This window comes from Labrus bergylta, chromosome 1 (assembly GCF_963930695.1).
Source record: "Labrus bergylta chromosome 1, fLabBer1.1, whole genome shotgun sequence".
NCBI classification, from domain to species: Eukaryota; Metazoa; Chordata; class Actinopteri; order Labriformes; family Labridae; genus Labrus; species Labrus bergylta.
Window position 1 is genome coordinate 7,893,274 of NC_089195.1, and position 12,631 is coordinate 7,905,904.

Here is a 12,631-nt window from a genome sequence, read left to right on the forward strand (position 1 = left end):
GAGACTAAAATGAACAAAGCGACGAAGTAAATATTTAACAGTTTCAGTGTGGGCGGCGAGCATACGATGTTGTGCAATGAGACAAAAATATCTAACACTCGTGTGTTGTAAGGACGCGGTGTTCATCCGACCTTTTCTCCAATTTGATCCACATTACTAGGCTGGCAAAAGAATCAGCCAATAAGATGCTGTCTGTCAGTCAGTTAGGTGGGTTAAGCATCCAGCCTCACATATCTCGACAACATTTTGAAGCTTCCATTGAATTTGATTCACTGACTCCAACATGTTCCCAAAGCATGAAGTCAAATATTTGGATGATCCTCCAAACTGGAACATATCACAGACAAAAGTGTTGACTAGTATTTCTATTTGAGTTAACCCAGTTCTCCCTCTAGTACCATTTTTGGTTTGTAGTTGTTTGTTTGTCTCTGATACCTGCCAAACTAGTGAAACTCCCATCAGCCCCAACTGCACTGTGTATTTGCTGCTAATTAGCAAATGTTTGCCTGCGTACACACAAGACAAAGATAGTGAACACAATAAACATTCCAGCGGTTAAACATCAACATGCTAACATGGTCATTCTAACCATGTTAGCATGCTGATATTAGCGCTGAACTCAAAAGCACTACTGTTTTTTTTCCCGTTGTTTTAACTCTACATTTAAACATTTCTTTATAAACTCTCACTGAACATTGTCTCCTCTTCTCTCTCTCTTCCTAAATATTTCAGTGAAGCGGCAGGTTTGGCAGTTGTTTTTCGGGGTCTCATATCAAAGTCAATGAGCTATAAGGTGTCCTGGATATATTTCCACAAAATGGACACCATAGATTTTAGGATGTTACTTACCAAAGTGATTTTGTTTAAGTAAGACCACAGTCTGTCTAAATATACGCTGTCCTCTTTACTCACTCTGCCCTCATGATTAAGCACTTGGTTGGTGATCAGAGCGAGCTCTAATGGAGAAACTATGAAAGAGTCTCAGAAAGAGAGTAAACAGAGCTTTACTCAGTGTTTACACTATGTCTCTCTGCAGACATCAGACCTGATAACACACACACACACACACACACACACACACACACACACACACACACACATTCACTCACTCACTCACTCACTCAGTGAATGACCCTGACCTCAGGGCCTGCTGCCATCACTGGTTAGATAAACCTGCATGTGTGTCTAAATAAAATGCATTTACACAACTGCTTGACCTCTGACAGTGCAGATGATAAGACAGATAAGAGTCAGGTGTGTTTTGGTGAAGAGAGCTCACAGGTCAGACACTGAAGGCTTTTTCATTCACCTGGAACTTCGCCACATTCCTTTGTTTCAACATCTCTGTTCATACAAGTAAGATGTGTGTGTGTGTGTGTGTGTGTGAGTGGTATGTATGTGCTGTGGGTTGCCTTTTAATTCAAAGCAGTTGTCAAAATCAAAATGCAGCACATAGTCTACGCATTTTCCCAAAATTTAGTTGGGGCCATGGAGGCTGCTATAAATGGACCAGCAGGGCTAAGCCTTCTGTTTCTTATACAATAAATAGTAAGTGACACATAGAGTGGCTCCTGAAGTTAACAGTTACAAGAAAAACATGCACTATCGCTAAACTTTAATATCCTCTTCCATTAACTTCCAGAGTGTAAGTGAGTGACAGGTGTCATGGCACGCCCCCTTGATTTGCTGATTTGGTAAATTAATTCAACCCACCATGTTTATTGTCACTCTGGACGTGGGTACAATCCAACAACTGGTCATTGACGCGATGGCTGTAGCGTTACAGACCATATAGAGATGCTAAGAAACTAACTTAGCATCTCTTAGGCTTTAACAAACGACCTTAGGCTAAAATAACCACAATGGTGATGTTATTTCTGCTATCCCCTTAATTGATGATGACATCAAGTGTTAGCATCAAGCTACATCTAGCTAGTCAATTGGTGAGAAGTTGTGGCCATGCTAGGTGAAATGTACCTGATGAGTTTAGGTAAACTACTCTTAACTGAATTAGATGAATCATAACCAAAAAAACACACAGACAGACAACAGAAGGAAAAGACAACAGATACTCACAATGCCACAAAAAGGTCGGCAACAAAAAGGTCACTTGATAGACATAGTTTGATTATTTAGATTTTTTAGCATTGAGTGACTGTATGGACTTCTTTTCCTTGCGGCTGTTTTTGCTAGCCTTGCACCTGCATGATGTGTGTATTTCCCTCCCTCCCTTATAAACTGCCCCAAAACCGGATTCAACTTTTCTGAGTCTTGTGTAGGCCTTGGTTTCACTAGTTTAAAAGTTCTTCATCAATTCAATCATACAAACACAATCTTCATCTGCAGTTAGCATGTCCGCCTGAGAGGTGTTTGCTGTATGAAGTAGTCAGTGCTGTGAGCTCAAGGAATTATGTTGTTGCCTTTTCTTCATCCACACCTGCCAAGCAGCTCCTGAGCAAGGCACCTCTCCTCTGAACAGAGCTGGTGGAGCTGCTCGGCGGTCCCCCTGGATAAATACAGGTTTTTAAAAATGAAAAAAAAGGAGCGTGCTGTGTGCGAGCAGTGAGGAAAACAAGAGTCATGCAGACTGAAATCAGATATGGAAGAATGTGTGTGTGTGGCTCCGTGAGGAAGCAGTGTGTGGACAGACGGAGCGTTCCTCGTGTCAGGTCGCTTGAGAAGAGCCAGGTGACGGCTGGGGGCAGGAGGGCAGGTCAGGGGCTCTGCTGCTCTGTAAATACTTTGAATGGTGAAGGAGCACAGCAGGTCAAACAGCACATCAGCGACTCGGGCTTCCTATGTTGTGATGACAGGATTAGACTCAGGTCAGACCCTCCTGCGACCTCCAGATATTTAGGTTTCAGATGTGTTAACGGGGAAATTGAGTCCTTGTCGAATCTCTGGACTCAGGTGTAGGTGCAGTGGTTCACATGATGTGCTTTGTTTAAGGAGCTGAGGGGTAGCAGTCAATCGTCCTGTCTGGTCATTGAGTTTGGGCAATGACAGCACACCAGGGATGATAAATATCTTTGTTTTCATTCAGAACTTAATGTTTATATGTGGTATAATAGCTGAATATTATAGCGTGGGTTTATTTTGTAAGTAAAACATTATCCATAACCTTAAAGCTCCAGTGAGGATTTTAGTTATAGTTATGAGACAGACTGAACAATGAACTGATGTCTCCAGATGACCTACAGAGAGGAAACAAGACAGTCAGCGTGAAGATTATTATATGTCTATGCTGTTGTTTTTTGTGTGACTGCAACCACTGCTGCCGGGAGGTGTCAGATATTAAAACATGCTGGCCTTGACAGCCTGTTTGTTGTTGACTGTTGGGCTTTTAGCCTGTATTTGGATAGGACATGGATAGTGTAGGAAATCAGGGAGTGGGGAAGAAATGCAAGAAAGGAGCCTCAAGTTGGACTTGAACCTGTGCCGCCTATACTTAGGGGACTATAGCCCTCTGTAAGTGCAACCTAACCGCAAGGCCATCTGCACCGCAGCAGCACTTATTTTATTTGACATTTTCCACAATGAGTGACACATTTGACTTTGTGGTTTAAGGTTGCCATGTTTTGGAATCCCTCTTGTGTTTTAAACAGCTGTCTCTTGAAAAGTGTTACTCATCTGTGCAGTTTCCATTCGTTTGTTTGTCAGATAAGCCAGGTGTCGCTGTCATTTGGCTTTAGCAACAGTACTAATCAAAATGTCACACAATTATAACATGGAACTTATATCTACTTTATTGAAGGTCACTAAGAACGAGTCCTGATACTTTAATTGGCAGGTAATGCGCACACTGTGACATAAAACTAAAGCAGCTATAATAAATTGTGTGCGCGCCTGGTTTGGGGGAGGGGGGTAAGGCAGTCTGTTACTTTCGGTATTTCTCGAAATGCGTTACATAGATCAGGCTGTGTGGGGGAATGTGACGAGTCAGTATCATGCTTGCTGTCTCGACTGTTTTCTCACGGGAAAACCTCCCGAGAAACCAAACAGGCGTTTAGCGCACATGTGTGACTGTTTGTTGAGTCAGAGCTTTTCTTTTTCCAATGAGGTCGACTATTGATACAACAAGCTAATGCCGCAGGATTACTTTTAAGGCTCGAAAAATAAAAGTCACTCTTAAACACATTGAGGACTGAGCAGACCTATAGGCCTATACACTTAAATGTCTTTAAAGTGGGTTTGGCACAGGCTGCAGGAGGTTTGGTTTGGGGAATGGTTGAAGTAAGATGCTGCTGTCCCTGACCTGCATGCTGCTCTAATTTTCTCTGTTATAATATGATCCATCTGTTTGTGAAGCTATAACGCACACTCTGACTTAAAAGCACAGGACGAGCTGACGTGCTCAATATAGTAAAACATATTTCTTTAGGCCTATACCAGTTTCTGATTTATATTTGTCCTTATCTTATGAATGCTGTTATTCTTATTACAGTAAATATGTATTTGATAATGATAATAGGCAAACCCTTTAAATTGAGCTAACCAAAGATTTTGCACATACTTACGTACCCACATCCGGAGTAACAATAAGCATCTTGAATCTTAACAAATAAAATGGCATAAATATCGAATAGATCATAATAATCTTAGCCAAAGGAATTTAATTAAATTGTTGTAAAAATAGGTAAATAGCCTACTGATAATTTTAAAGGTTGTGACAGGTCTTTAACTTGAATGAAATTTCATTTTGGCATTTCTTAACTTGTGGGACTTTTTCTTTCTATTGTTGTTCTTTGTTTGTTTTTGTTACAAAATACGAGACTAGCACTCAGAGCCAGAATCACGTGCTGGTTGCTCTTGATGGCCTATAGATAAGTATACAATTAGATTTTTGTAAAAGTTTGATCCATAATATGCTGTTGTAATATCAGCACAACAGGACTTTCTATGCACACATCTTTCAGTGGGAGTGTGTGGGAGTGGTTTGGAGCGAGCGCTCGCGTGTCACTCAAGCAGACTCTGCTCCTGGCACGCGTGAAGCGGACGTGAAGCGGAGAGCACAAAGCAAAGTGTTTGAAACAGTCCAGTTGTCTTGGGCCGCTGCTTGCGCGCACCGCTCCTTTTACAAACCTCTTATCAAAAATGTTTTCGCCCTCGGATCCAACCTTTGCCTTGGCTGAACCCGACATGTAGCCTGAGCGTTCTGAGAGGAGCTCACTGGGAGAAAACCTTGACTGGATTTTGGAGTTCGGAAACAGCAGAGCGCGCGCATCGCTGGTCTGCTGGTGCGGGGGGTCCGGGGATCGGACCGGCCACCATGCTCCGGCCGTGGGCTGCGCACTGGATTACAGCGGTGCTCCTGTGCGGGGCTGTGGCACAGTACTCCAGCGACCAGTGCAGCTGGAGAGGAAGGTGAGGAGAAAGCTGGACAAATGACCTCTCGTCTCATAGAAAGCAGCACAGAGACCTTCACGATGTTATTGTCATAGCTGAGTCCAGCAAATCATTCAGGAATGGTTTCATGCATGGAAAGGTCATTTTTTTAAAGTGATTCTCCACTTTCATGTTCATGTACTAGGATACTCAATCTATGGATGTGAAATAAACTTAGTCTACATCTAGTGTTAAAGGGAGGGTCTTTAATCTGGTTCTTGCTGCATTTAACTGGATTCAAGCCAAGAGGAGTGATTTGATGGATGGTTTTTAGTAAAGTTTGTATGCCTTGCTGCAGGGAGGCCACTGTTGGGTCAGAGAAGAATAAGTGGTATTCATATTCAGGACCAGATCTTAACTAGATAAGGATGTCTTTGGCTGCCTCCGATGCGCATGGTCACTACTCAAAACCCTTGTGACATCAGAGCTCAGTAAATCAGAAGGAAATCTAAATTAAAATCTTACTTTACTCAATTACTCTTCTCAGAGTGGAATATGACTCACACAACAACTGAAACCAATTAAAAGAAGACGGGAGGTGCTTTGACTTTGGTGGATTAATTTCACAGGGCTCTCCATATCGTTTCATGCATTATTTAAAACATGCGTCTTGAAACACTTTGGAAGTGTATGATCACAGAAATGTTTCCTGCTCCAGCTCTTATCTAAAGCAAATACAGCTATAAGGCCCCTTTGATCACTTCTCCAAGTCCCCAAGCCATAAAAAAATGAAAGCCCGCGCTCCGCACCCCCTGTGTTGTAAAGTTTACCAGCCTCAGACTTCTAACAACTTAATAGCCCAATCAGATCCTGGTGTTGAGGTAGCTTAAGCACATCAGAGGCCTGCGACCACATCCGTCCAAAGTGGAAGATTTGCTGGCAGACAGCTGCAGCAGTGTTTCTCTTAATCAGTGAAGGATTAACTTTAAAACCCTTCCATGTGTTTCTTTAACCCTTCATTGCATGTCTTGATAGATTTTTTTGTGCTTTCAAACTCAAATTGTCAGAGCATTTATGTGAAGAAGTGGCACTGTTGTTTTCTTTTTCTTATCAGCGTGATAATTTTAAGGCTTTTAGTGTTTTTTCTTTTTCCCATGGGTAAAACAGCACACAGCATCCCTGATATAAAATACATGAAGTCAACATCTGTATTTCTATGTGCAGCGGTTTGAGCCATGAGTCTCATCGCAGAGATGTGGAGCAGGTTTACCTTCGCTGCTCTCAGGGCTCTCTGCAGTGGCTCTACCCGACAGGAGCCATCATCGTCAACCTGCGGCCAAACACAGAACCATTATCAGGACACACTGCAGACCTCCATGTGTGCATCAGACCCCACACTTACTCCAAGGTAAAGCCGAATCCAGTTTTAGGAAATCAGTTCAGATGAAACACAGTGGAGAATGAGATCTTATGAGAATGAGAGCTTGAGTTTGTCATCTTGTCCCCTCCTTGCTCAGGGTTCTAATCTGTACCTGGAGCATGCCGGGGATCTGACGCTGCTGCTGGCAGAGAGAGACCAGGCTCGGGGCACAGTGCACTGTTTCAGCCTCACAGAGGGGGCTCTTTTTGTGGAGGCCGTCCCTCAGACTGACATCAGCCGAAGGATAACAGCTTTTCAATATGAGCTGGTGCCCAGTCAGGGGCCCGGGGCACACATGTACCCATACCTGCACCCTGGTTTAGGTAAGAGAAACCCCGAACTTACTTCACAAAATATTATTCTTTTGCTCTACATGTAGGGTAAAAGACAGAGTCTGATTCATATCGGGCCTTGCTTTTTTCTATCTGACATTAATAACTGTTGAGACTTGTGCCACCAGAAAAACAAATTTTCTGCTGAGTTTGCCTCGTGATTTTCTGTGAAAACAGAGATACAGAATGATGTTTTCTGCTCCACTCAGGCTTTTATTATTTTTTAAAGTTCAGTGTCACAGTTCACACAAGATCATAACAATATAATTCTGATTTTAGATTTATCTTAATACATCATAATGGAGGCTTTGATTCCTGCATTGAGCACTTTTGAATGTTTTTCCAAACCATACCACAAGTATTTAAACTGATTTCACACATGTCAGATGATATTCTGCATCATTATGAAGTCGTCAGCAAAAGCTGTTTGCAAATGGATCCAGTTTAAATGATTTGCATTTGGGGCACTGATGACCTAGAGGTTAGGTCTGAGGCCTGTAGGCCTCTGAGCGGGTGGTCCAGGTTCAAGTCCGGACAGCAGCTCCTTTCCTGCATGTCAAGATAGATTAAAATAAATGTTGAGTGTTTAAAAAAAGCCAACTCTTACATTTTTAACGCAGTGTTGAGGAATGAATACATGAACTCATGTACTGTCCCTAAGTAATCCTTTGAAATACTTAAACTTAAAGCTCCTGTGCGGTGTTTCTGAAACACACTTGAGTTTCTTAGTGATGTCTTTTTATGACCTACAAAAAGCAAAAGAGAGCATCAGTGAAGAGATTTAATGTGTCTGTGTAGTTATTTTATAAGCTTGAAACTGCTATCACAGGGTAGTTGTCATGAAATGAAGAGCACCACACTGCTGAAACAAACCTCTTGTTCCATTCCCATCCCAAAGATAATCTATTATTGATGAATTTCACTGATAATAAGTGAGCAGGGTGATATTTTTTGTTAAAGAGCCCATATTATGCCCTTTTTGGGGTTCGTATATTTAATTTAATCTACTTTTTTACGTTCGCAATAGCTAAAGTTAAAAAAAAGTGTCTGTTTTCATGTACTGCTCCTCCTTGCTCCCTCTCCACTCTGAGTCCGTCAGCTGCACTCTGTTGAGCCCACACTGTTAGACCCCACGTGGGCCAAGTCTGCTCTGATTGGTCTGCCGATCCGTCCTGTCTTTATTGGTCAGTTGCTCAGCACGCGTCTTGGAAATTTCAACATGAGCTGCAGGGCTCGCCACAACGAGCCAATGGGCTTAGATCAGTGATCTCACACTGACAATGACGCCGCACTGACAAATTTTTATCGAGGGGGGCTAGAACCGAGCGTTACATGCAGCTAATGCTACAGCTAACAGGAGGACGTAGGAGAAGCTGCGTTTCAGCGGACTTTGAATTTTTGCACATAGATGTGCCTAAACATGCACAGGACACTTGGAAAACACACTAAAGGGCATATAAAACCAGAAAAAGCATAATATGTGACCTTTAAAGCATACTATTTAGATACGTACAGGACAAGCTCTGACCACAGGGGTCGCCAAAACCAACACAAACTGAAAGTCCCACACAGGCGCTTTAACTTGAGTATTTTCTTTTTTTAAATACTCTCTTAAGATAAAAAACATTTCAGAGGGATAGATTGTACTTTTCAACTGAATTTGACGACTACATCTTCTGGTAATTTTGCAGATTAAAGTTGAACTCACAAACATATGATCCACTAATACCAGACACGAGCACAGACATAAAGTGAAGGTGACAAAAGGGCATGTTTCTGTTTCACCCGTTTCTTCATCTAACACCTTCTCCTCCCCCACTTCCTCACACTCCCCTGTCTCTGCCAGACTTGTGAAAACAAGCAGGCCAATCAAAAGGTCAGCCTAGGGTCGAGCACAAGTGTCAGCCAATCCTCTCTCATCTGTCAATCAAGAACAGATTCCCCCCAAAACTTAGGGAATTTAAGGAGCCCACCCGTAAAAAATAAGAGCTGTCTGGTAGAGCGGCAGGACGGTGGGTGGAGAGGAAGGCTGGCTTGCTCTCCTAATGGGACAGAAGAAAGCCTGTCCAAGCCTCTGTGTGTGTGTGTGTGTGTGTGTGTGTGTGTGCGTGCGTGCGTGCGTCTGGGTGCTTTATAGCTGTTTTTATAGCTGACAGGGTCAAAGAGCAATTTTGTGGTTGTGTCTCCTCCTTCACCTGCTGTTCTCATTCACATGCTCTCTTTACGTTTCTCTGGCATCATAACAAATACAGCAAAAAAGAGAATAGTGTTTTCACACATTTAAAAAATTCCTGGAAATTTCCTGGAACTGTCAGGGTGAGCTGCATGTATGAATGCAAAAAAGCTGAATTTATCGCTTGGACTTTACCTGGACTTTTTCCTGCCAGCCCCCGTAGTTAGTTTTCAAATTAAGTCAGGGTGAGCCATTGCGTGAGCTGACGGGGGTGATGAAGTTCATATCACAGGACCAGTGCGATCATATGCACGTAGTGAAGCTTCATACTCTGTTTTCTTCACAAGTATGTACTTTACACTTGTTTTTGACACTGTGAAAACGTCCAACATTTACAGTAGCATTGATGTAGAATTATGTTTTGCCCATCCAGCTAATTTCCTATTCGGTTAAACAGAAATTTAAATTCCATTTAACCGACCAGTATCCAAAGGAAGAAAACACTGATAAAACAGTCAAAATTGAGCACAATTTATTCAAAGTTGTCAGCAGGTTAATGATGTAATTTTGTTTACCAAGTGTGGCTAATGTTAGAAGTGCTAGCACTGCCAGCCTTCAGTCCTCCCTGCAGGTTAACATCCACATGCCCGGGCTAAATATTATTACACATTACTCTCGTCAATATGCCAGTTTAACCTGACACAGCCTACATACAACTTTATCTCCTTTGTCTAAATCTAAAGACTGCCAAACAGAGCTGCTCCTACGAGATGCTATCTGTTCACTGTGCTTGTTTACATCCGAGTTGTAGAGCCAAAAGAGCAGGTCCTTCAACAGGAGCTACGGGCAGTATTTAGCTGCAGCCCCGACTAGTGGCCGGTGGCTGCGTGTACAGTTTGAGCACAACATTTGACCAGCATTAGAGGCCAAAAATAGGAATAATTTATTTAACCCACTAGTAATTCTGTTACCGACGAGCAAGGGTGATGACAATTATCTGTCTAGATACTTAACGCGCTTAACCCTAGACTGACCCTGTCGCCTTTTCATGTGTGAAAACAGCTTTAGAGTGAAACAATTTGAATACAGAAAACTGATATAGATAATTTTTTGTTTTTTCTCATGTGTAAATGTCTAATGTTTCTTTTTTCCATGTTTTCAATTTCAGTCGCCTGTGAACCTTGTTCAGATGAAGACGTCCTCCTGGCTGTGTGTACCAGTGATTTTGGTAAATACAAACACACAGAAGTGCACTTTAAAAAGTTTTATGTTGTGAGACACACTTATTCCTTTCTTTGACACAAGTTCTGTCTACAGATCAATACCTCTCTCATGTCTGCTCCAATCTACTGTTATCAGTTAGTTAGTTTAGCTTAGCATATGGACAGGAAACAAAGAAAGTGCTCGTGAACTTGAGCCACAAACTGCTTGATTTGGTGTCGCGAAAACCGATCAGTGTTACGTTTTCTTAGACTCGCTGGATTTGATCCGAAATGACTGATCCGACCTTCAATCAACAAACTAGCATTGTAAAGGTTGTTTTGTTGTCCTCTTGATGACACACCTGACAAAGCTAACATTTATACTTTTACGCAGAAATATCTCTTTCTTAAGTGTGCTACCATCAAGTACCATAGGCTACTGCTGCTAACTGATAAAAGGCCGCAGCAACAAAAATACTTGGGCGGATTGAATTGAATTGATTCAAATGCCAGTGTTGTAGTCGAGTCCCCGGCGCTCGAGTCCGAGTCGAGTCTGAGTCACTGAAGAAAAATCTGAGTCGCACCCTAGCCGAGTCCCCTCCACCCAAGTTTGAGTCAAATTCTGAGTCCTCAAGGTTGAGTGTGAGTACAAGTTCTAAGATGGGCTTCTGTTCTCCTCCTAAGCACAATAATGTGTTAATATGAAGTTAATGCTGCTGATCTGAGCTCTACCTCTTTATTATCTGAGTCTTCATGTTTATACTGTACCTCAGTCTTAGAGGGTGTGGTGTTGTCAAAACAAAGAGTCAAATTATCATTTAATGATTATAAATTATGTTGAGCAGATGGTGTTGCATTAATGTATGAGGGTCTTCTTCAACTGTTTACTTTAAAGATTAGACAAGCAGTTTACAGCAACTCTAAATGTTTACATAAGTGCAGTGATGTCATAGTGATGTCCCTGCAGCAAATATCACAGGACATTCAAGCAGCAAACAGTAAAACCTGTTTGAAACTGTTAAAGAGACAGTACAGCGGAAACTCCTCAAAGTGGACTGAAACACTTTCAGCACCTAAAATAAACTGTTGAACACAGCTCTGATGGAGCTCTGGATTTATAAGGAGGATCTCTGTTTCACATTTGTACATGTAGAAAACACGTTTTATTTGGTAGGATATTATTCTGTGTGTCTACATATTAAAACTGTGAATGAAGTCACAACGCTATGTGTTGTGTGTAAATGTGCACCACGCCCCTCTCGAGGAGATGCCCTGAGCGTTTCTGTTGTGGTGGTATACCTGCAGGTGTCTGAAAACTCAAAAATACCTGCAACCAGCCCGATATTAATCAGAATTTTCAATTTATGACATGGTTTGCCCAATCTTCATTGATATGACTACAATCGGTGCATCACCACCAGATAAAAAAACTGTGGCTAATAACAAGACACCACATGAGCACCCATACAGGTGAACACACCTGAACGCGTCTGCAGGGGAACGCACAAGTCAGCCTTCAGTCCAAGCTGATAAAAAATGTATGAAAACATAAACACAGTCTTCATCACGAAGTAAGAGGGACTCCTCCTCTCCATCCACTGAGTCTAAATGCAGTAAATGCTCGAGTCCGAGTTGAAACCCGAGTCATCAGTGTACGAGTCCAAGTCGAGTATCAAGTCCTGAAATCAGGACTCGGGTCAGACTCAAGTACTACAACCCTACTGTTAGTGCTGCTCAATAAACCACCTTTTCATTGTCACACACTATAAACGTTTTTAATTAATCGAAAGAAAAGGAGAAATTATTTCCTGCAAACTGAAAATCCTTCTCATTCAGCATGTGAAGGTTTAACCCTTTGTTCTTTTGTTATCAGATACACTTTCATTTGAGCTATCTATGATGTATTAATGTTTCTCCTTCACTCTATATGTCCTGTTTATGTCTCTGTAGCTGGCAGTGGCGTCTTCCAGGGAGTGACATCAGGTACCAACGAGCACCCTCCTGCTGTGGTGACTCTGAGCCGACTGTTCCGTCAGAAGAGCCGGGTGTTTGCATGGAGCGGAGCCAGAGGGCGGCGGTGGAGTGGACGTATCAATGTTCCTGCGCAGTGCGGCGTGGACCCTGGGGGGGATGAGTACCTTTTCACCGGCCCTGTCCATTTTGGCGAGGCTGGCTGGGC

General features: G+C 42.4%; 1 protein-coding gene across 1 annotated transcript in view; it reads left to right on the plus strand.

Moving 5' to 3' along the window:
• Window positions 1–4,954: 4,954 nt before the first annotated feature.
• Window positions 4,955–12,631, plus strand: part of metrnlb (meteorin like, glial cell differentiation regulator b) — a gene marked incomplete in the record, with an annotated part of 8,541 nt that continues 864 nt past the window's right edge. The window contains 5 exon segments of the mRNA XM_065952811.1: window positions 4,955–5,364; window positions 6,550–6,733; window positions 6,843–7,068; window positions 10,419–10,478; window positions 12,403–12,622. Of these exon segments, the coding sequence (XP_065808883.1) occupies window positions 5,270–5,364; window positions 6,550–6,733; window positions 6,843–7,068; window positions 10,419–10,478; window positions 12,403–12,622 (785 nt within the window).